At 37.1% G+C, this 24,672-nt stretch overlaps 1 protein-coding gene across 1 annotated transcript; it reads right to left on the reverse strand.

Moving 5' to 3' along the window:
* Window positions 1-19,895, reverse strand: AGA (aspartylglucosaminidase). The gene is made up of 9 exons (XM_083366955.1): window positions 19,669-19,895; window positions 17,799-17,952; window positions 14,829-14,941; window positions 13,355-13,467; window positions 8,918-9,035; window positions 7,250-7,325; window positions 6,061-6,168; window positions 3,838-3,971; window positions 1-3,203 (listed from the first exon to the last, which is right to left on the reverse strand). Exons 1-9 carry the CDS (start codon window positions 19,811-19,813, stop codon window positions 3,103-3,105), a joined length of 1,062 nt encoding a protein of 353 aa, XP_083223081.1. The 5' UTR covers window positions 19,814-19,895; the 3' UTR covers window positions 1-3,102.
* Window positions 19,896-24,672: the final 4,777 nt, after the last annotated feature.

The following is a 24,672-nucleotide window of genomic DNA, read 5'->3' on the forward strand; positions in this document are numbered from 1 at the left end:
TCACTTGCTTCGCGTCTCCTGAGGGAAGGGGGGGCGACTGGAGCAGGCGTGTTTCCTCGCCTGCTGGGCACCGCGATTTGCCCGGGGAACGCGCGGGCCCCGAATAGCAGCGTGGAGCGAGGAAGCGGACAGCCAGGGCTTCCCGGAGAGCCAAGGCCACACAGGGTATTCCTGTGTATTCAGGCTTGCAAAATGGCGGATCGAGCCTCTGCTGACGGCAGAGGCTTGCAGAACGGCGGATCGGCTTATACTCGAGTCAACAACTTTTTCCAGTTTTTGGGGGTGAAATTGGGGGTCTCGGCTTATACTCGAGTCGGCTTATACTCAAGTATATACGGTACATATATTGAACCATGGTGTTTTTTCTTTTTAAAATCTGAATGTATCCTTTAAAGTTTGGTGTAATAAAATGTGATTACTTGCTTAGAATCTGGTTAAAAATTTGAAACATGGAAAATCAACCTTTTTATTATAAGAATTTCAGTTTTTAAATTAAATTTGTTTCAGGAAATCATGACTTTGGTTTGCTAGCTAAATAAATAAGTAAAATTCTCTATTCATTCTTTACAATTTATTACACTGTTCTCTGTGAATAGTAATCGGAGTTAGAACAGAAGATTCACTTATCAGCTATATAGTAGAATCACTGACTTTTGAAGCCCTTTATCCGACAGAAAAACTCCCAGTTAAAATTACTGAATCGATCTCATTGAAACATAATACTGATGAAAGGGAAAATGTAACCATCAACTAAATTTTCTTTAAAATTGTATAAGGTGATTTTTTTTCAGCTATTTTCAACTGAACATTTAATACATTTTTAATGTTGAGGGTTAGCGGAAACAATTTAGAGATAAATTGGGCCACAGAAGCCACATTTCCAACTCCAACTTAGTAGTCTTAAAGATAGACAGTAACTGGGTATTATCCAGATATTTTCACTTAAGCCCATATCAGCTCCAATAAATACAACTAATGGGAAAGAACTGAAGGAAGCAGCATGCAGTTTATTTATACCTTACAATCTCATTCAATATTTGATAATTCTTTATTTATAAGCATGTGATCCTACTTTTTAAAAAAATAAAAATAATTATCCCATTGATGTAGCTGCACTCTGGGCCAAAATCTTGTACTGTCTTTTAGCAGGTATGTTTCCAAGTGTCTGTGTTGATAGTCCCCAAGGACCTTAGAATAAAATTTCTTCTATTGAAATATTGGTAAGCCTATCTTAAAAGATCGATTTCAGGAGATGAAGAAAAAAAATTCCTACAAGACGCTTATGCAATCTCTTTTCTATTTTTTTTGTCTCAGCAGATATTCATAATATATTATTCAACTGATTGACAAAACAAAAGAAAAAACAGAAATTCAACCACTATTAAATCTAATGTTTTTATTTATTTGATTTCTACAGCTGTCTATTTCAGTAAATGACTCTGGGCAGCTTATAATTCAAAACATATATTACTATTAAAATTATTTTTTAAAAAACTAGTAAGAACAGTAAAAAAATTAAAAACAGTAGAGAACATTTATAGATCTAATTCAAAGTACATACAAGAGCCATTAATAATATAGGCAGGAAGCAGGGCCCTTGGTGCATGAAGCATAGCCAGGTTATTAAAGCTTTATGAAATGCTAACAGAGTTGGGTCTATTCTAATCTCCAAAGGGAGGATGTTCCATAGAGCAGAGGCTGCTGCAGAAAAGCTCATCTTCTAGTCCCCATCAGCCCAACCTTCTTCGGCTGAGAGGATCTGCAGCATGCTAGTTTGATGAGTAGAAACTCTGGGAAAAAGTGATCCGTCTGGTTTAGCTCATAACTAGTGAGTGACACAAAAGCTAGTACTTTGGCTTTCTCATCTGGATGAGAATGACCAAAGCCCATTTTCTAATCTATCTGGAATTATGGTTGAATCTGAGTATTTTTTTTAGACATCTCCTAGAAGTTTTACCATTTATGATATCTCAATTGATTTCTTCTGGGTTTTCTGGTTTGCCCATAATCTCTCACAATTAGGCTATACTTTTCTTTTGAAAGCCACAAGCCAACATAGTTGATGTTGCCCATTATTGTAGTCTAGGTCAGGCTGAGCGATAATTACTGGTTCATGGTTAGTAAAGGTAAAGGTAAAGGTTCCCCCGCACATGCATGCTAGTCGTTTCCGACTCTAGGGGCCGGTGCTCATCTCCGTTTCAAAGCCGAAGAGCCAGCGCTTGTCCGAGGACGTCTCCGTGGTCATGTGGCTGGCATGACTAGACGCCAAAGGCGCACGGAACGCTGTTACCTTCCCACTGTAGTGGTCCCTATTTTTCTACTTGCCTTTTTATGTGCTTTCGAACTGCTAGGTTGGCAGAAGCTGGGACGAGTAACAGGCGCTCACTCTGCTACGCGGCACTCGGGATTTGACCCACCAAACTGCCGACCTTCTGATTGACAAGCTCAGCGTCCTAACCCACTGAGCCACCGCGTCCCTTAATTCATGGTTCATGGTTACTCAACACCAATTATGGTAATTAAATAGATTTTGGTAAAACCATGTTTAAAGAAAACATTGATAGTTATTTGAGAGGAGTGGGAATGAGGTAGGATGCTATGGAGCTCATGGTCCAACTTCAACAGCAGAAAAAATATTTTATATAGTATTGTAAAAAAAACCAGAATTTATTGAATCTTGTTTTTTGAAGTCTACACCTGGATTTATTTTAAGGATAAAATAGTAAACAACTTAAGCAATGGCTATATTTTGTGAATTTGATTATAAGCTTCTTTTACATTAGAATATTATGCAAAATAGAGAACTGAGAGTTAACTTAGGGAAAAATTATTAAAATCTCTAATATTTGCAAAGTTTATCTTTAAAAATGAATGTTATTGCAAAAAGTAGCTTAGAAAGTCATTGAGAAAAGTTGTAGTAGGTTTTGTTCAACTTGACAACCTAATCTACTCATTTATTTGTATAACAACCTTAGAAATAATTTCTACAGAATGCAGTGCAGTTTAATTCCAAGAGTATATTAGGATTAAATTGTGAGTCTTCATTTCTTCTGCTGGGTTGAGTTTAGGGATTTCCATTAAGAGAAAAGATGGAGAAAAAAATTAAATGCAGTCTACTATTTGCTCAGATGGCTGCTTCAGAATAGGGTTAGAAGCCATAAAATGGAACTGTGTGAATCCTGGGACTCTATTGCAGGCAGCGCCTGTGGCAGGAAAAAGAAAAGTTGAGAGAATAAACAATGGCTATTACATTAATCTGCCTCCTGGTACTTTTAACATTTAGGGATTCTACTTTTCTACAGTAATGTAATGATTTCTTTATAGACTACTTAGTTATATCGTCATTTAATTTTCTCTTATAAATCTTTTCCCTTTTAAAAAAAGAATCCACCTCAAAGCAGTTCGTTAGACTTCATATCTCTTAAAAGTGTAATTGTAACTTTATTTCAATTTACATCTTAATATTGGTGAATTTAATGAACTTTTGTATATTTAATCTTTTAAATATGAACTGTGGGAAATCAGAGATAAAAGAACTGCACTAAGCAACCTAGCCCAACAGGCCATACTGATTAGCAAAATTACACTTCTCAGTGATCCAAGGGTTTATTAATGAGAGACCCAGCATGACTGATCTTTGATTGCTTTGAAGTGGGCCTCGGTCTGATGATATGTTCTGAAAAAGAATGTGAACCTTTCATTTAGCCACTTTCATATGAAAGATATTCATATCAATGCTAGCGTGACCAATATATATATTGTAAACAGAATCATACCTATATGAACAGAATTGTTTCTATGCTAAGAAAAACATGCAGGAAAAACAAAAAGAAGTACCATAGCTTCCACTTGTGTTGGCACAAATAAGAGCACCAAAGAAATGGGGATGATATTTTTGGATTCTAGAAATAACCTTCTGACATGCCATCGTTGGGTCTATTCCCGTTCGCATATATTCCACCGCTTGATAACTACAAAGACAGAAAAAATGAACTGACAATCCACATCCTCCAGTGTCCAAATAAATGCCTTTTAGCTGACAAAAGAATATTTTAAAATGTTTCTTCATTGAGAATTTCCCCCTGTAACAAGGAGATTCTTCTTCCAATCCTCTGCTTTTCTGAAATATGAAGCAATAGCAATCAGAACTACACCTAAACTTGCACGGGTATTCTATTCTTGGAACATCCACCCATTTTGGCATCAAAGAAATATTGTTAAATCTGTGTATTTTTTTCAAACTATTTTTAAATAAACTAACACCTTATTGTTACCAGTATTTAAATCGATAAACAGTATTTATCTGCCCTATTTTTAACCATTCAGTGTAACTGTTTTAATATTATTCTATTTAAGGATATTAAGGTACAAATACAATTGTACTAGTTTTTGTTATTGATAGTACTTATATTTTCATTTTTCATTGTTTGGTAAGAACCTGGTATCTATTAACACATTCTGTATTAGTTGTTTATTCCAAGTCAAAGGCAATTTTATGGAGAGCAATTTTTATAGTACTATAGCTGAGTGGCCATCATGGCATTAAGTACTATTGCCAGACTAGTCCAGTTAGGATCATAATTGGCACACCAGGAAAAAGCTGGGCAAGGGACCTTTGGCCTTGCTTTCTACCTGCTGCAGGAGTTTCCTCCTAGGTAGATCACATATCCTAAACCAACTCTTTTAGTGGGGGCCCCATTAAAAGTAACTACTGCACCCAATTTTTAAATTGATGTTTAATGATGACAGCAATTCAGTTTTGTTACAATTTACTCTTGTTTCACTACTTCCCATCTCTAATAATCTCCAGGTCATCCAGCTGCTGCCAATATCTCCCACCAAACCAATGACAACTTTGCAGGAAGTTAATACAGAAGTTAAATAATATGAAGAAAAGCACCAATCTTTTTAAACCTACAATGGAACAATCAAAGGTTCTAGGCCTTCCCTCCTTGAATACTGGCAGAATCTTTTCATTTATTAAGGAACAAAACTGCCATAAAATAGCGCCTCCAATTCCAAACCTTTGTAGATAGTCTAGAAATATAGGCTATCTAACATTGCCAAGATATCTAAAATGACCAGAAGACATGAACTCCCTCACCGAGAATCTGATAAAGGTAATCTAACTAAGAAACTAATGCTATTTCTATCCCTTCTCTAGGCCTGAATACCAACTGGAAGGGACCAAGATAATTGGCTCCCTATAGGAAATTATCCTTTATATTTGTTTCCTTCCACTTCTCAACAACTGTCCTCAAAAGGAGAAGGCTTGGAACAGGGCAAAATGAATAAAGGTGGGATATAAATAAATAAATGCCAGAAGACTTGCAGTGATATATGCATAATTTTCAGTTTCCCTTGAACATTGCTTTCTAAATGTTCTTTAAAATGCCTCTTGCTTTTAAACAAATTCCTGAAGAATAGCTGAAACTCAGCGATTGCATTTATAAAGCACTGTATGCCATGAAAACTCTCCACAGGCATATGGACAATTTCCAAAATTTTGCATAGGAGAAAGGAACATTCTGGGAGTTTAAACTGTCATTATGATGTGTTTAATATAATCTATAGTCCTAATGTAATATAAACTGGGTAATTCATTCATTGCAATACACCAAAATATTGTATCCATACAAAATAGGCCATATATGAAAAAGAATGGTGGTATAGCATTGAAAATGAAGGAATAATTCAATATAATATGAAAAAGAATAGTGATGTAACTATCACAAGTATTGCATTAAATATGCCTCTTTCCAAAGTAAGATAGAATAGGGAATTAGATGAATAGTGCAGAGATAGCACTATAATAAAGACAATTTAGGTTGGCTTCACTTTAAAACATACCCCAAAGTTAATTTAGATTGTGGCAGGATATAAATGTGATCAATAAAGAATGCCATTTTAAAAACAAATCTTAACTGAAATGTTCCAAGTTTGTAAATTAACATGATTGATTCCTTTCCATTTTTATTTATTTTTCCACACAGGTAGTCAAATGCAAAAGTATTCAAGTATATTCAAAACTATATTCAAAAGTTAATAATGTATAAAAACCTGGGCAAGAAGCGCATCATAATATCTCCATTACCAGTAGCAGCTGCAGCTCCAGCTGTACTATCAGCGTATGCCCCTGCTCCAGCTATTGGAGAGTCTCCTACACGTCTAAAGAGAAAAATAACATGCAATAAGTGCATTTTTAAAATATAATAGCAGCTTTATTCTGAGCAAAGAAACAACTAGTGTACTGAAAAATCACAGAGGTGGGGCCATAATGAAAATATTTTAGAAAGCGCTTGGGGATATTTATTCATATTATTCCAACCCATTTTGCAATGTACAGTATATTCTAAAATAAATTTTTTAAGGAGAACCTTTCATCTTTCAAATCTATAAATATCTAATCACTTAATAAGTGTGGTCACAGAAGGCTCCTATGACTCATGAAGGAGGTCAGAGCAGCATATGTGGTCCTGTGATTTAAGATGTATCATCTGTGTAAAATATTTTGCCCTAATGTGAGATTGGCTCCAACCCTCCTATCTTTTTGTAAGACATGGCTCTGCCACTCAGCTTGGGGTCCCAGTGGGGGAACAGTGCAATGGAGGTGGTCAAGTGAGTAATAACAGATTTTCCCCCTCCCTACTCTGCCCCCCTTCCCAATGTATCGTTGGCTATAAGGTATGATTTTAACTTTTTATGTTTTAGGTTAGATGTAACTGTAAGCCGCCCAGAGTTACCCTATTGTAAGATGAGTGGCCAATAAATTTTATAAATAAATAATAATGTATCATCATCTGACTATATCACACAATTTATTTTACAACAGCAATACCAAATCCTGACAGCAGTATACTTCTAATTCAAATCCAATTGTCATAAATAAGTTTTAAATATATATATTTCAGTAAAGAGAATATTGAGGTGGATGGTCTGTGATAAAAAACAATAACACTTCTATGGTCATGCTGATCTAATAATGCCAAGGCTTGAGAACTGGAGATGTTTAGTTCAAGTATTCATTCATCATTTGGAAATAACAGTTTTATCCAAAATGCTCACTATTAAAATAAATTTGCTAGCAAGAAGTAAATAAAAGATAACAACATAGGACAAACCCAACCTCTAGCTTAGATCACCAAATAAGTGATCCTTCTTACACAAATAGTTGATAAACACTATTTGCATCACATTAAATAAATCATATTTTACATTTATAGGGCCAAGACTTATAAATTATACAAACCCTTGGATTTTGTGATTTGCACCATTTGAAGATGTCCCTACAGCAATATTTCCACTCTGTCCAATTACAATCATGCCTACAAATGAAAAAGAATTGACATTTAGAAGCATTTTGAGGAAGCTTTTCCTCATTTAATGAGGATACCAAGCTGCCCATCCTTCAAAATGGGTTATGAGCTATACAACAGAACATTAGATGGCAGCTAAATTTTTTTCAACGTTTGATTGGATCGATTACACTTGGAAATTATCTTTCTTCCAGAGGCCTCTCAGAAAAAGAAAGCAGAAAACATTTCATTTTTGAAACAAGTTTGTTCAAGGGACATTCCATTAGCCAAAAGGGAATCTTCCATCAGAGAAGACATGACCATTAAGATTGTTCCCTGTCTTCAAATTCTGCCCAATTACATTAGAAACATTTAGCTCCATGAAGATTATCTGAAGATAGTTTGTATATTCAAATACATTTGATATTTCTTATTTCTGTTCTATACTTAGTTTTTAAGTGTACGCGAGATGATGAGTCTAGCGCTTGGATATTTTTCCCTCTAACAGACAACTGAAATTCACATTGTGGCCAATGTCCCTGCATTAGATTTAAGTCACGATTTTGTTTTCAAGGAGCCATTCTAATAATTTTCTTTAATTTTCCTTGTGGAAATACAGAGTTTAAGGAACTTACTTCATTTCTACTAATATTTCTATATTGCTCATATAACAAGCAGTGAGAGCATCATGTCTTACTACTAAATGAATACAAGAATCTAATCACATCCTATCTGCCAAGTGGGCAACATGCCTACAGTAGACAAAATATCTAATTTAAGATACACTAGCATACCCCATTCCTGCACATCGCTGTGCCTAGTGAAAAATATGTCTGGCTCGGGTAAGCTGCCAAAGTGGAAGTGCTTACGAGGTCATACCTTTTGCTTGGTAAGAAACTTGACATTTTAAAAATGCTAATTGCTAAATGATGACGAATGTAATCATCACACTTGAAGTGTTGCCTTAAGTGTCTGGCAATGAGATGTACATTCCCAAGTCACTCCAGTGTTTTTGTAAATTCCATATTTAATTGCTACGCAGATTGCAGAGACTAAATCCAAATACAGAGATAGTTCCCCTCCTACTCATTTGAGTGATTTTTTTTAAAAATGTGAAGTTAATTCTGTCCAAATCCCTAAGTTTCATTTGGCTGCAGAGTTTCAGAACATCCAATAAGAAATCTTTCATTTTGTTTTAAAGGATACTCTTGATGAATGTTTTAAGCAGGCAAAACCAAAATTGCTTTTCAAAATGAACCTACATTTCATATTTCAAGATCACAGCCCAGCTTTGCTAATAAAAGCTTCTCTTTAGGCTGTGTGCATCTGTATACCCCAATAAGTGGACCTAAAGTCCATTATCACTATATTTGAGGAGAAAAGGCTAAGGGTTGAAAAATGAATATAATACTCTAAAACCAATTGAAGAATAATATGCCAGATGCGTACAATAAGCATCAAGCAGATTTCAACACATAAATAGCAAAATCAGTAACACCATCTATTTCCTGATAGATGTCCTTTGTATTATGTCCATTACTTTATACCCAATTGATATTTAATTGTGTATGGGATTTTAGCTGCAACAAACACAAGTATTAAAGTATGACTAGTTGCTATACCAATAGTATCGTGGTTATGAACTTCAATTCTTCTGTCTGAAGTACTTTGTTCTTTTTTACTGAACTCTGCAGTCTGTTTGTAGGGACCACATGATTTTGAAGCATCTGGTGTAACATTCTGTAATCAAAGTTTTATTCACATTAAAATCTTTAATTGAAGAGATATTTTAAAAAAACCTATGGATATTTTTCCTAGACTTTGAAAAAGAGAAAAGAACTAAATTACCTTGCTAAAAGAAAAATATAGGCTTGTATATGCCAAGGACAAAGAACTTTCATTTAAAGCAAATTATTGCAGTTCAGAGGCATTAAACAAGGAACAGATAAAAGCATATATCTCCATAGGAGTAACTCAGTATTAAAAACACTTCAGTTACAAAAACGCTGAGATCTCATGTTGTTTTGTGATTTGCAAATATGTCCTAAGACGAATACCCAGAAAAGAAATGAAATATATCAAGATTCTATGTGCAAAAAAACCTCAGCATGATATGTCTTGCTCCTACAATGGTAATTTAAAATGAGTTCCTCCCAGACCTTATGAGCATCCCTACTGATTGTGATGAGACAACTTCATATATAACTACAGTGCTAGTTTCTGAAAGATTTAAACCTCATAATTCAGCATATTTTATTCTCACTTTACATGCAATTCAGGTACTAAATGCAAAATACAATGGCCCACTTTCCTGCTTTCATAAAGAAGGTAATGAAGAGGCTAGCTTAATCACAAAGTTCTCTTGCAACATTTATAAGCTTTTGTGTCTGAACTTCCTTAGTATTTGTCATAGATTTCTACCATACAGCACTGCTTTCTGCTTTTTGAAGGGTAACTTACAGAAAATGGCCATGACATTTGTTATACTCAACAATATTGACTAAGATTACCTATGGAGCTTATTAATTGCAAGACATCTAATTCAAGACCTTAAAAGGTCCTCAGGTATTGATTATCCTAGTAATATCTAGGATCATAAGGGTATGTCAAAATTCATCCACTAAACATAGTTATAACATATACATGTACAGCACAGCATATACTGCCAAATCTGAGTTTGCATTACAGGGCCTAATGATGCTGGCATTGCTGAAATAGCTATACAGAACGAAAGATTGGTTGGGGTAGAGATATAAAAACTCAGAAATGCTCACTTTTCAAAACTGATTTCTTAAACATGTTCATGTTATTTTCTTGGGAGCAATACAGGTGAATTTTGTTTTGTTCTGGATTTTTTAAAATCCTCTAGCTGCCTCTTGGTTTCCCATTCAAATATTAAAAGCATCCAGCCCTCTTTGAGTACACAAAAAGTCAATTAAGTGCTGCCATCTAGTTGGAAATGGTCATTATAGCAAAATAATATATGTGGGCATCTAAAGCTCCTCCACTCATTCTCACGTGATCATATAAAAAAAGCCTCTTCAATCAAAACTTTGGCTCCTGTAAATTATTTTAAATCTGCTTAATTCTTTGGAAACATTATGCATCTAGGGAGTTTTTTTTAGTTATAAGTAGTCCTCAACTTACAACCACAATTGACCCCCAAATTAATGTTGCTAGGTGAAACATTTGTTAAGTGAGTTTTGCCCCATTTTACAAACTTACTTGCCACAGTTTTTAAATGAATCACTGCAGCTGTTAAGTTAGTAACATGGTTAAGTGGATCTGGTTTCCCCATTGTCTTTGCTTGACAGAAGGTCATAAAGTTGATCATTTAACTCCAGGACACTGCAAAGAACATAAATATGAGTTGGTTGCCAAATGTCTGAATTTTGATTACGTGACTATGGGGATGCTGCAATGGTCACAAGTGTGAAAAAATGGTTATAAGTCACTTTTTTCAGTGATGTCATAACTTTTAACAATCACTAAATGAACTGTTGTAAGTTGAAGACTACCTGTATACTTTTGCTGGGAAATGTTTTTACTTTGGTACGGAAAGACTAGTAAAGGTAGGCAACTCTTACAAGGATCACAATGGCCAAGTAACTGGGAGATATTGATGCCAACTTCAAGGCATCCATTCTCATGTATTCTACATTTCCATGTTAAAGTGGTAATAAAGTGTTTGCTCATTCTTGAACACAGACTAACCTCCCAGTGCTTTCCATATGGTTACATTGTTCACTACTGCCAAATAAAACAGAATTTCTGTAAACAACCATATTTAATCATAATCATAATCATAATAGTAAAGTTGGAAGGGACATTGGAGGTCATCTAGTCCAACCCCCTGCTCAGGCAGGAAACCCTATACCATTTCAGACAAATTGGGGAGTTGAAATGGTCTGATACTATTGTCCTGCTCATTGGAAATGGAGCAGGTACAGAAAAATTCCTAAACTTAAATTACCGGTACCACTTATATCCCATTCATTAACTTAAAGTATTGACTTCACTTTGTATGACCCTCATCAGGAAATTAAAACTCTGCCTTTAATATCAAAGATAAAAGAACTTTGAATGCCAATTTTTCCTGTGTTTTACCTATTAGTGAGAAAGATAATGCCAGGACAGACTCGGGTCATATGTCCACTGGATCACAATAATCAAAATCATCAGCAAGCATGATAGCTCAAGAGTATGAGAATTTAGGGCAAGGATAAGAGAAAACTAATATAGGCCTTCGTTTGTGTTATGTATTCATCAGTTAATTGTAATAAGTGTTCACATGTTAATGACATTATTAATTAGTTATGTTACATCAAGTTGGAAATGGTTTCAGGACGCTTCGTGAGGTAAATCTCCCTTGACAGTTCAGCACGCGGCAATTTGACAGCTGTCAAATTGCCGGCAGCTAACACGCAGGCGCAACGTTGACAGCTCCACACGCGGACCCGAGCTGTCAGAAACCAACGCAGACGATTGGCCCAGCCGGCGAGCGGGAAAGCAGCGGGTCCAGGGATTGGCAGAACCAACAATCAGCGGGCTATATAAGGGAGCTGTAACCCCACTGTTTTTGCCTTGGTGTACCTCAATAAACCAAGAAGCTGAACCTGCTGTCTCCGCGTAATCCTTATCCTCTATCTACCAGTTTGGTCCAGTAGGAATCTTCTACAGCATTCAGTCTTTAAAATTTCCCAATATACTTTTCTTTTTCTTGCTACCGTGTTTTCCTGAAAATAAGGTCTATCCCAAAAATAAGCCCTAGCTTGATTTTGGGGGTGGGCCTAATATAAGCCCTACCCCGAAAATAAGCCCTAGTTTTGGGGTGAAGCACACACGTGCCCCGCACCCACTTACCTTGCAGCCAGGCCTTTCCTCGCCGACCCATTTCTTCTGCAGTGTTTTCTGCAACCAGGCCTGCATTTCTCAGTCAGGGGCCTTTCAATCCATAGCTTTCAATCCACAGCTTAGTACTTGGCTGCATAGGCCTTCAGGAAAGGCTTGACTGTGAAATGCAGGCCAGAATGCAGCTGCAGAATGAAGCTGGTTCTACTGCTGCAGAAGAAGCGGACCAGCTGGGTGAGGCTGTTGGTGTCAGAGGTGAGTAGAAAAGACACCACCCGAAAATAAGATCTGGTACCTCTTTTGGTACCATGATATTTAAAAAAAAACCAGATATGCTATTGGTGTCATGGTTCCAAATGAAACTCTTCAAAGAACTTCAAGGCATTGTTTACCTTAAAGAATCTTTATTCGAGTAGCATAGCTTCAGCACATACATGGTCGAAGCCAAAATCTGAATTCTCCTCCCCTTAGCACCTAGTATCAAACACAATTCCCTACTCTAATTAGCAGTGATAAATCACATTCTCCAATTAGTTTGAATTGCAGGTTTTCCCTCCCTTGTACGTCAAACCACCATCTTTTATTATCTCTTATTTCAAAAGCCCGAGTTCATACACTCTTACAATATTGTTATGTCTAACTAACTCCCATCACATTCCTCCTCCTCCCCCAGTATCATGTAATTCTAAGAATAAAGCATAGGAAATAAAAAGGCTGCATCTCCCTATGTTGTCAAAGCAAGAACATCTGATGTTAGCAGTGTTGACAATTGGTTCATACCAAGCACAACAAACTGTATTAGACATATACACAATTATCTGAATAAATAAACGTTTTGTCCCTGCCCCCTTCTCATCTCACCTTCATCTACCATTGAAAATTGATACAAAATAATTTTGTGATACGATACATGGTTAAGAAATATTAAATGCACTAGCTTCACTTTTACATACTTTCCCATATGCAGTGTTTGAAATTTTAAAAACTACTACAAAATATTAATATATTTTAATATATTAATATATATATATTTAATAATATTAATATTAAATTATATCATATATCATCTGGTGACTCAGAAATATTATATTCAGCAAAGTGGATTGCAGTCAGTTATCTTGTCTCCCAGTGACGATCATAATTTATGAAATATGCAGATTTTTAAATGATAAATAACAGTCACTAAGGTTTATTTTTAAATATTTTACCTTCCAGAAATTTGGCTGGCAGTTTTGATTGAGCCAGTTTACATACATTGAAACAGAATTCTGCGTAGTTAAATCTTCACTTGGAAATCCCATGCTTTCTGCAAAGAGTGAAGCTTTACAGAAAAAAACAACAAGTGTTAAGTATTCCTGACAGTTAATATTTGACTACAATCATATGTACATCCTATGAATCCATAGTATACAACTTTTAAATTGTTATACTTTTGTACATTTTCTTCTCACCTATTGGTCACAGACTAATAGAGGCTGAGAGACTACACGTTCTGTCTTCCCAGAAAACATACAACAAAAGGTAATATGCTATCCCTTTACAGACCCAGACCATGCCTGAGATGTCATGGATGCCTAAACTAAACCCATCCATTGCTTAATATTTATTAATATAATTTTTATTTTTATTTATTTAGAAAATTTATATAGTTGCCTACTCACTCATAGTGATTCCAGGTGGCTTACAAATAATAAAAGTACACTATAGAAAAAATAAAATAAAAAAAAACAATACTAACCACCCCCCCACCCCCCGGCGACAGCATGATTCAATAAGCCATTTGATGGGCTCCACTGCAGTCTGGGTTCCCCAGACCAGCTGGCAGAACAAAGTCTTCAGGGCCTTCTGAAAGACTGTCAAAATAGGGACTAGTCTAACTTCCGCAGGAAAGATTATCCAAAGGCCCTTCTTCTGGATCCCATCAGATGTACCTCCTTAGGGGACAGGACCCACAACATTCCTTGCCTTCCCACTCTAGTGGGTCGGGTGAATGTGACCAGCAAGAGACAGTCCCTGAGATAACCTGGTTCCAAGCCATGAAGGGCTTTAAAGGTGACAACCAGCACCTTGAATTGCACCAACTTTTTCCCCCACAGCCCCAGAGTCCCCCAAGGCCAGATTATGAAAAATTCCAAAGATTTAAAGAAATAGTCAGAGGAGCACCCTAAAGACATGCTACGCTGCACTGAGTATTCTTACAGCTGTGCAGTCCTACAATGTCCCCTGAAGTCCCTGGCACAGAGAGACCAGTAGCAGTTCAAACAGTTCAAAGCTCCCACAAGCCAGCTAATCATCTGAAAATCCCAGAAGCAGCCTGCCACACTCCATGAGTAGATCCACCTGGGAAGAGAAGCTTGTCTCTTCTGTCAGCTCCATTTTAAATAATAATTTAATAATATCATTATTCAAACAAGATTAATACCAGGTAGTAGTAGCCCAAACTACTTGTGGCCTTTTTTTCATTATTTTGCTTTCACCTAGAAGAACAAGTATTTTACAGTTGTTGTTACTTTTGTGTGTGTCATCTGGCCAGAAAACTGGAACAAAAATCAAGGAATCATCATCATTAGATTCAATTCATTTGTCCCACTGGGGTTGTGAGGCCTTCTTGGCCCCAGTTGTGAGCCTCTTTCATCACTACATAGTAGCTAACATTTACAAAAAGGATAACAAAAAAATTACCTGATTCACCAACTAGAAAAGTGTGCTTAGTATGTTCTATCACTTTCCGTGCGACACCAATAGCATTTTTAATGCGTCTGAGATCTGCTACTGCTCCAACCTGCATTGTGTTACTAGATCACAAAAAAACCCAAGGAACAAATATTTAAAGTGCTACCCTCAAAATGCAGAAAACAAAATCAATTCATGTCAAACTGTAGGTACAAATGCAAAATATATAGAGAGACATTGATATTCAATAATCACCTTCAGCCTACTAAACTGCTAATGTAATAGCTTGTGCTTGTAGGCTGCAATCTGGCTAACTGCATGCTACAGATATCTGCTACAAGTAAAATACACATATAGGAGCTTTAACCATATGGCAGCATTTGGATAAACTAAAACCAAACCATTTTAACAGCAGAGTATACAAAGCCCATATTAGATTGGAAACTTTAACTTAAAAAGTATTTTGCTAATATCAGCAGCAGGTTTCTTTGATCTTTTCAAAATTGCAAGGCTGCCTTCCATGAAACAAGTTTATCTTTCTCCTCTCTAGAATACTTTATAGAAACTCACCAGTATATATATCAGAGGAAAAAAATATTTGCTATGCACCACATGTATTCTCACATATAAATTTACCACCCAAGATGTAATATCCATTTCAAAGCACTCTAAACTAGATACTCTTATTGGTTGATTATCTCCTTAAAATACTTAAGAATTTTGCCCTGTGGGGTAATATTCAAAATTCCTTAAAAAGAGAATTTAAGGAAGTTTGGGTCAAAAAACAAGAATTCAGATTATTATAGTACTTATACTATGGAAGGCAATACTTGGGGAGGAACCATTTTGTAGTGAAAAACCATCTTGTCCCAACATGGATGGTGATGGAATGCAGTATGTAATATAAACACAATATAAAACCACATAACGTTACAAAATATTTATGTGAAACTCTGTGTTACTATGAAACTTTTTGTGGAAACAGTTTTCAAAGATAGGAGTTAAAGATGGTTAAACCACTTTACATAGCAAAAGCTGAAGACAGTAACTTCAATATAGTTTTATATGACTGTTTAAAAAGAAAAAAATTCTTGTTACACTTTCACAGATCAAAGCATAGTATGAGGGAATATAGATTTGAAGAATGTTTAATTTGGGGTACCTCCCTCCCCCAAGTCCTGCTGTGCTATTTCATCATTGCAGGACGTTTGCTCCTGGGAAGGAGGAGTGAGGAAAGCCAGTCGTACATGCCAAGAATATATAATCCCACCAGAATCATCCAAGGCATGAGGTCAACCCAGCAGCACTGTTAAAGCAAGGAGGTACCTAAAGCACAGTGTAGCAACAATATAGGAAGATGCTGAAGGCAGAAGATCACATTTAATGATAATTGCAAGGTCATCAATTCATACTGTTTGGGAGCAGTCAATGATAAATCAGTCTTATATTTTTACCAAGAAAACTTTTCCAAACTGGACGCCATATTTCACCAATGTCTACCCATATTTGGGCTTCCTGACATATATAGGTTTTGCATTACAACGATATGTTCTGAGATTCCACTTTGAAAAAGGAGTCAAACATGGATATATTTTCTCTTTATTTATTCAACCTACCATATAAACTGAACATATACATTAAGTAAAGCAGGATTTAAAAAAGGTAAATATGGTTTTAAGGTTGAAGAAAGAAACTTCAATAACTTATACTTTTCTGATTAGGTTACTCCAATAGCCAAAAATACAAAGAATTTGCAAGCTCTGAAAGTAATCTGCAGAATAATAAGTCAAGGAGGCCAGTGAATAAATGAGACTAAAATATAAAGACCAAACAGGTAGAATAACCAGAATTGACAGATACGGAACAGGTACATAACCTCTGCCTTTTTGGAAGAACTACTGAACTATTGACCGTAAAAGAATAAGCAGTCCACAAATATTCTGAAAACTAGCACTTTGTACAGTACATATGAAGGCCTTGAACAAATATAGATACCGTGATGTGTTTATATCTACAAAGATCAGAATATTATGGGCAATGATATTCCTTATAACACTATGGAAATGAAAGTTGGATTTTGAAGAAGCAGGACAAAGAAAAACAATGCTTTTAAAATCTGGATATTGAAGAAAAATCATTATAACACCATGGATAGCTAAGGAAAAAAAAGGATTATCAAACAAATCAGCATAAATTTCTCACTCAAAGCACAAATGACCTGGTTCATGTTAGACCTCTTTGGATACTCCTACTTTGAAAAAGGCTGTAATGCTGGGAAAGTTGGAAGGACAAAGAGAATGGCCAGCAGCAAAGATTAACTCAGTTATAGTGAGGGGCACTGTTGGAAGATCTAAAAACACTAGGTTAGGGACAGATTGTCATGGAAAAAAAATCTATGTGGTCATTAAGACTCTACACTGAATTTGATGGTACATAATCAATCAAAGTTTAGGAAAAGAGTAGGTGTTTATTATACAGTATAAATAAAATCTAAATATTCCCCTTGGCATGTTCGCTTAAGCAGAACACCTTGACATATGTCAAAAAATAGCAGCAAGTCTCATCTATCCAAATGTCCTCTAGTTTTCTTTTAACTTTCATAACACCAAGAACATTATCCTGATTCTTAGATGAACACATTATGTCAGTAGCTTTTGCTACCATACTATTGGAGTTGGCCATTAACTGTAAAACAGAGATGGAAAACCTATTAGTGAACAAAAAACATTTGCTTAACAAGTGTTTACAGAAGGCCACAAAGTAGGTGGGACCACATCACTCTTATGGATAATGGCCATGGAGGATTTTCATTTTTTTAAAAAAAATTGAGATATGCTTGTCTTAGGGCCTACATTGTAGTCTTCCAGTGTTTCCACCTGAATATGACAGGAAAACATTTCATCATGTAGAAGAGTCTGAAGCCCTCCTGCTTTCAGAAATTACTGGACTGGGAAAAAATCTGTTTGTAGGATGTCTTACCCATCCATAATCATGGCATCCAAAGTTGTTTCTCCATGTTCATCTGGACTTCCACCATATCCTACACTTCCATCACATTGCTCTATTTCACACTGCCCACAACCTTTTTCTACTGCATCAAGTTCAGAACCTCCTGCTTGTAAGGTATTCCAAGCTGCAATCAAAAGCACGTAAACAATTACAGCTGGTTGAATGCATATTATTTTTCTAACAAGAAAAATGCATGCAAATTTCATATCCATTCTTACACCATGTAACTGACTCAATAAATGTGTACATGTCAAAAATCATATAAATTCATCAAAAGTTATAAGAATCTTGTACATTTCTATTGACATGTACTATTCCAAGGTAAGTAAGCACAAACCTATACTCTGAATCTAAGTAATAACCATTTCAAAGCACTTTAGTCTTGTATCATAAAAAAGTAACCTAATTGGAGAAAGATTAATTTTTATAACTTCTTGCTTACTTATATAGTCTCTTTAAAATCTAGCATTAGTAAACTGGAATTAAAATGGGCTATTTGATTTTATGGAATCACTGTTTTTCTCTTTCAGCTTTGTTACAGAAGACATGCTAAATTAAATTTGGATCCAGGAACATTCCAACATTACTTATATTAACAACACAATCCTTGAGATATTCACCCCAAAGTAGGTCTCATTATACGCCTTAAGGCTTACAAAGGTAGTTATGCTTTCTCTACTAATTACTATTAGCAAAAACTGGAAATCAACATGCTGAATTCATCAAAATGTAAAATCTTTAGGAAGTTTTCTTGAAACTCAATTCCTGGCAATTTTATTTCTTGACAAAAGTATATGAAATGGCTTGCCATTATCTCTTGAGATGTGTTTTAAAATCTTCCAATGATAAGATTTTCTAATAGTCTTCCATTTAAGTATTAAGCACATTCTATAAGCTGCTTCTTTTTTTAAAATAAGCAAGGTCAATTTTATTTCACCAAAACATCTACACATCTAATGTGCAAGTTGGTTTATTCAACATTGTTTTAACAACTGCTAGGGAATGGGGTCATTACTCCTAGCAGTTGTTAATCTGTGTAACACTGATGGCCTTTAAACCATCCCACCAGGCTCAAGGTTGACTCAGCCTTCCATCCTTCCGAGGTAGGTAAAATGAGGACCCAGATTGTTGGGGGCAATTAAGCTGACTTTGTAATAATGCCACTTGGGTTGTGTGTGAAAGCCCTAATAAGCAGGCATATACATAGAATGAAGGCTACTGCTAAGCTTGTAAGCCGCCCTGAGTCTTCGGAGAAGGGCGGGATACAAATGGAATAAAAATAAAAATAAAAATAAATAATAGAAAGAGAGCATTCCCCCCCCCCCAAGACTGCCTGGAAAGTTTCTTCAGTTTTTGTGGCAGGGCTTTTCAGAAGTGATTTGCTATTGCCTCCTTCCTAGGGTTAAGAGAAAGAGAGTGGCCCAAGGTTACTCAGGTGGCTTTGTGCCTAAGGCAGCATTAGAACTGGCAGTCTCCCAGTTTCTAGCCAGATATCTTAACCACTAACCAAACAGGCTGTAAAGAGAGAAATAATCAGTAGTATTTTGCTCAGCATGTAAAGATGCAGGTGCTTAAACTTGAAATCTGTTTTCAGTGCAAACCAAACACGTGCCAAGTAATAAAAAAAATATTTCTCCCCGAAGTATACGGTAATCCCTTATAAGTTAGTTTGGTAACGTTATACTACAGCCCAGAGAGAACCTAAATGTAGTAGTTTACCTACTCGCTCCGAGTAGGTAAACGAGGAATGCAAAATTTTCGGAAAGCTCAGATTATGGTGACAAATATCGACCCACGTTGATGCCTCCCCAACCAAGGACAGAAGAAAAAGATGCAGCACCTATTTCGTTAGCATTCTTAAATGCCCAGGTGTTGACAACCAAAGGCAACTGAGGCGCCCCAGCGCTTGCTGCAGCAAGGCTTCCCACCCCGTGCAACAACACTAAGAACCAGTAATATTCACGCCATCGGCTGTCACGTCCCATGGCAAGAACCAACTCGACTGAAACTCCGACTCTCCGCCGCTCAGCGACAAACGAATTTGTATCGCCTTTCTGTTTCTCCTGCTTCTCGTGACCAGGAGCAAGAGGGACGCATGCGCAAACAGTAGACCAGGAAGAGCTCGCTAGAGTTAAGCATTCGGATGTTAACATCGGCAGCCGCTTCGGGCCTAGGTCGGAGGGCGCAAGCGCGGCTGGGTTCCGTCTGATGTTTCTCAGCGAGAGGTTGTGCGAAGCCTAGTTCGGAAATGGGTCAAGGGTGGGGGGCAAGCAAGCTTTCGGAAAGGAAGAAGCTGATTGTAGGGGTTGTGGGGGTAGGAAATTGAGAGAATGTTGCTCTAAACTATTTCTAGAACTTATTGGTGGTGTTTGCAGGTTCGCTTGTGTTTAATTCAATCCCAAAAAAGTGCTAACTAAATTAACAAGCTCAGTCTGTAACCTTAATTAGTTTGTCTGTAACTGACAGGATTTTCATCAGTTTCATTCTTTCAGCTTTTATTTGCCTCACAAATGGATCTGGAGCCCTGAGCGCTTAAGAAAAACTGATGGTGCTAGTAGTATTCTTTTCTATGTGTATTCCCCACTATATGCCTGCCTGCTCTTTTGTAATTCTTTTCTCTTAATGAATATAAATACAAACTTTATTTTCCTTTTTGCTAATTATCCAACCACCTGAGTGAGTAAAATCATAAGCACAGTGGTTGACATCTGATTTTCCACTTAAACGACACCGTGAGGAACCGAGTTAGTTAGTTAGTTAGTTAGTTAGTTTATTTATTTATTTATTAAATTTGTATACCGCCCTTCTCCCGAAGGACTCAGGGCGGTGAACAGGGCATTACATATCAAAAACAAGATACAAAAATTAAAAACAATTAAAATGCCCACGAATAAGTTAAAACACATTAAAAGTAGGTTAAAACACATTAATAAAACCCAACCCCATCCCATCAGGCCAGGCCAGCTTGTTCAAAAAGGTAGGTTTTGAGATCGCGCCGGAAGGAGCGGAGGTCAGGCGCCATCCGGAGCTCGACCGGAAGATGGTTCCATAAATCCGGTGCACCCACAGAGAACGCCCTCCCCCTGGGGGCCACCAGTCGGCATTCTTTGACCGGTGGCACCCTGAGGAGGCCCTCTCTGTGGGAGCATACTGGGCGGAGGGAAGTTGACGCCGGCCGCAGGTGCTCCCCAAGGTATTCTGGACCCATGCCATGTAGGGCTTTGTGGGTCATTAGCAACACCTTGAATCTCACCCGGAAGACAACTGGAAGCCAATGCAGCTCAAGGAGCAGAGGTGTAACATGGGAGTGTCAGGAAACTCCCAACACAACTCTCGCGGCTGCATTCTGTACCAGCTGGAGCCTCCGAGTGGTCTTCAAGGGTAGCCCCATGTAGAGAGCGTTGCAGTAGTCCAGACGAGAGGTCAGGAGCGCGTGAGTGACCATACGTAAGGCATCCCGGTCTAGATAGGGCCGCAACTGGTGCACCAGGTGAACCTGGGCGAAGGTCCCCCTAGTCACAGCTACTATATGGTGTTCTAGAGAAAGCTGTGAATCTAGGAGGACTCCCAAGTTGCAAGCCCTATCTACGGGGGGTAATAACTCACCCCCCATAGAGAGAGATGGGATATCCTGAATATCCCGAGATGGCGGTACGCACAGCCACTCGGTCTTGTCAGGGTTGAGTTGAAGCCTGTTCCTCCCCATCCAGACCCGAACCGCCTCCAGGCAGCGGGACATCATGTCGAGGGCATCACTGGGGTGGTTTGGGGTCGAAATGAAAAGCTGGGTATCATCAGCATATTGATGATACCCAACTCCAAAACCACGAATGATCTCGCCCAGCGGTTTCATGTAGATGTTGAACAGGAGAGGCGAGAGGACCGACCCCTGAGGGACTCCACAAGCGAGAGGTCTTGTCAACCTCTGCCCCCCTGCCAATACCGACTGTGAACGTCCCAGGAGATAGGAGGAGAACCACTGAAGAACGGTGCCTCCCTCTCCCAATCCCCTGAGACGCCGCAGCAAGATACCATGGTCGATGGTATCGAAAGCCGCTGAGAGGTCTAATAGGACTAGGACAGAGGAATATCTCCTGTCCCGAGCCCTCCAGAGATCATTCACCAGAGCGACCAATGCCGTCTCCGTGCTGTACCCGGGCCTGAAGCCCGATTGGTACGGGTCTAGATAATCCGCTTCATCCAGAACCAGAGGGAGCTGATGCGCCACCACACTCAACAACCTTCGCAAGAAAGCGAAGGTTGGAGACCAGACGAAAGTTATTTAACACAGCTGGGTCCAAGGCAGGCTTCTTGAGGAGAGGTCTCACCACCGCCTCCTTCAAGGCGGCGGGGAAACTACCCTCACTCAAAGAGGCAGATATAACCGCCTGGAACCAGCCTCGTGTCCCCTCCCGAGCTGCATAAGCCAGCCAGGAAGGGCACGGGTCCAATAAACATGTGGAGCTCAGCCTCCCCATAATCCTGTCCACTTGTGGGTTCCAATTGTGGTTGATAAATGAGGATTATCTGCATATTAGTTATATTTTATAGTCAGTTAATGTGCAGAATTAGCTTAATGAGAGTCTGGAGTAGTTTGATATCCCCTTTGACTGTAGAGTTTCACCTAATCCATAGATTTCTAGTCTTGGTCTTTAAAAAAGGCTTATAATACGTTGTGATTTCTGTCAAAGATCTATTGTTCGTTCTATTCAAAAATTACTTTAGCTGAGGATACCATTTACCAACTAAAATTATCTACTTGTTTAAACAGTAACCATTATTGAGAAGACACCAAAAGTCTATGTGATGAAATAGCCAGATACCTTTTACAGAAACCAATTTGAAACAACCCTAAAATAAATTTCGTAGCTGATTAACTGGTACCTAAAAATACAACCAAATTATTAGCTATTATTACCTTGTTTATATTTCCTGTTTGAACATGGTTCAGATAAAGAATGTGGTACTTAACAAGGCATCACACCCTTATAAAATTTCCTGAAAGTTCATAAGCATAAATGTAATGACTTCTCTGATCTTTGATGTTATAGCACACAGGTAGTCCTTGACTTACAACAATTCATTTAGTGGCCGTTCGAAGTTACAACACAACTGAAAAAAGTGACTTATGACCATTTTTCACACTTAAAACCATTGCAGCATTGCCATTGTCACAGGATCAAAATTCAAATGCTTTGCATCTGATTCATATTTTTGACGTTTGCAGTGCCCCAAGGTCATGTGATCACCTGTGACCTTCTGAGAAGCGAAGTCAATGGGGAAGCCAGATTCACTTAACAACCATATTACTAACTTAACTGCAGCGATTCACTTAACCGTGGTAAGAAAATTGTAAAATGGGGCAAAATTCACTTAACAAATGTCTCACTTAGCAACAGAAATTTTGGGCCAATAGTGGTCATCAGTCAAGGGCTATCTGTATATAATATCTGACCTTTGTTTCATTCCTGTTTTCTCAAAACCAAAGCACCGGAAGACTACCTCTCAGCATAAACAACGATTTGTACAACAATGGATAATAGGAGATCTAAATAATAGTTTTTAAAAATGAAATGTAAGGTTTGACTTTCTAAGCAATAAAGCAGTTATTCAAATCTTCAACTTAATCCAATTCATACTTGGGAATTATTGTCATGATAGCTGTATTTAGATATTAGCTTAATATTTTGTGATAGATATTGGGTATAATTTATTCCAAAGAAGTAAAATTGTATTAGGATTCAGTGGGAATTTCACTGTTTTAAACTAATAGTGGGAATAATTTTGTTATTAAAAAATCCGTGAGTTAACCAGTGTCACAAGAAATGGGGGAGGTGAAAGAAATTTAATATTTAGGCCCGTCTCTTCCGTCGGCTTATTATTCAGTGGACTCTAGCTCTCATTCTATATAAGAATATGTGCAGGTATGGTGATTTGTGATCTCCATTAGGATAACAGCTTTTCAGCAATAATGTGCTTTATTAATATTTTTTTTTCCTTGAGAAGTATCGGGGACATTAATTTCTACCATGCTGGTACTTAGAAAAGACTACATGATTTAAATTCAATGATATATTTATTCTGAAAGTGCTGCCACGTGATTTATTTTATTACTGGAATATTTATTATTTTAAAATTTGTAATGTTGACTAAGTCATAAGTTCAACTTAGTTTTATTTCAGGGAAGTGAATATAAGATTGTAGCCAAAAACGTTGAACTGCATCAAGAATAATACTTTGTATTTGTTATTATGTACTAGTGTTCTTTATATAGAGAACTGTTCTGTGTAATTATTTACATATTCAGAAAAATATGTTTTTATCATAGTACGTCAATGTATCTTGCCTTTTTGTTTCAAGAGTCTTTAATATATTTCTCTTTAATAATTGTAAGAATACCTCATTCCAAAGTTTTCATACCCAGCTTCTAATGGAGCAGTCTACATTGCTGCAACTGATTTTTTTTATTACAGTTGTTTACAACTTAATAAAGTTTTAATGTGATCCATTACAATAATAAGGACTTTGGACTGTTGCTGCAACTTGTTTCATAACTTCTGACTTCAAAGTTATTATTCAAGTTGGAGAATACTTTTCTAGTCAAATCATCCAATTTATACATTCATATTTGTAAGACAGTTTTGATATTTAGTGAAAGTTTAAACTTGATTTTATACCAGTTAGTATAAACTGAGTTTTCCTTCTGGCCTTTGTACATTTGCCATTAAGATCTTCTGTTTGTTAAGATCTTTTCATATACTATTTGAATGAAGAAAGTAGTTTTAAGTGTTGCCTGAAATCTGATTGAAAAACAAAATTGCTTAAAGCAGTTAGTTACTGTAAG

The sequence above is a fragment of the Vipera ursinii genome (assembly GCF_947247035.1).
Source record: "Vipera ursinii genome assembly, chromosome: 7".
NCBI lineage: Eukaryota > Metazoa > Chordata > Lepidosauria > Squamata > Viperidae > Vipera > Vipera ursinii.

What these genes read in the sequence shown, in the direction of transcription:
- AGA (XM_083366955.1), bottom strand. Translation starts at nt 19,813, where the DNA reads ATGGGACGTGACAGCCGATGGCGTGAATATTACTGGTTCTTAGTGTTG. An exon ending in TAAGAATGCTAACGAAATAG is followed by an intron (nt 17,953 to 19,668) that starts GTGCTGCATCTT and finishes TTTTGATTGCAG; the next exon opens with CTTGGAATACCTTACAAGCA. An exon ending in GATGCCATGATTATGGATGG is followed by an intron (nt 14,942 to 17,798) that starts GTAAGACATCCT and finishes TTTGTGATCTAG; the next exon opens with TAACACAATGCAGGTTGGAG.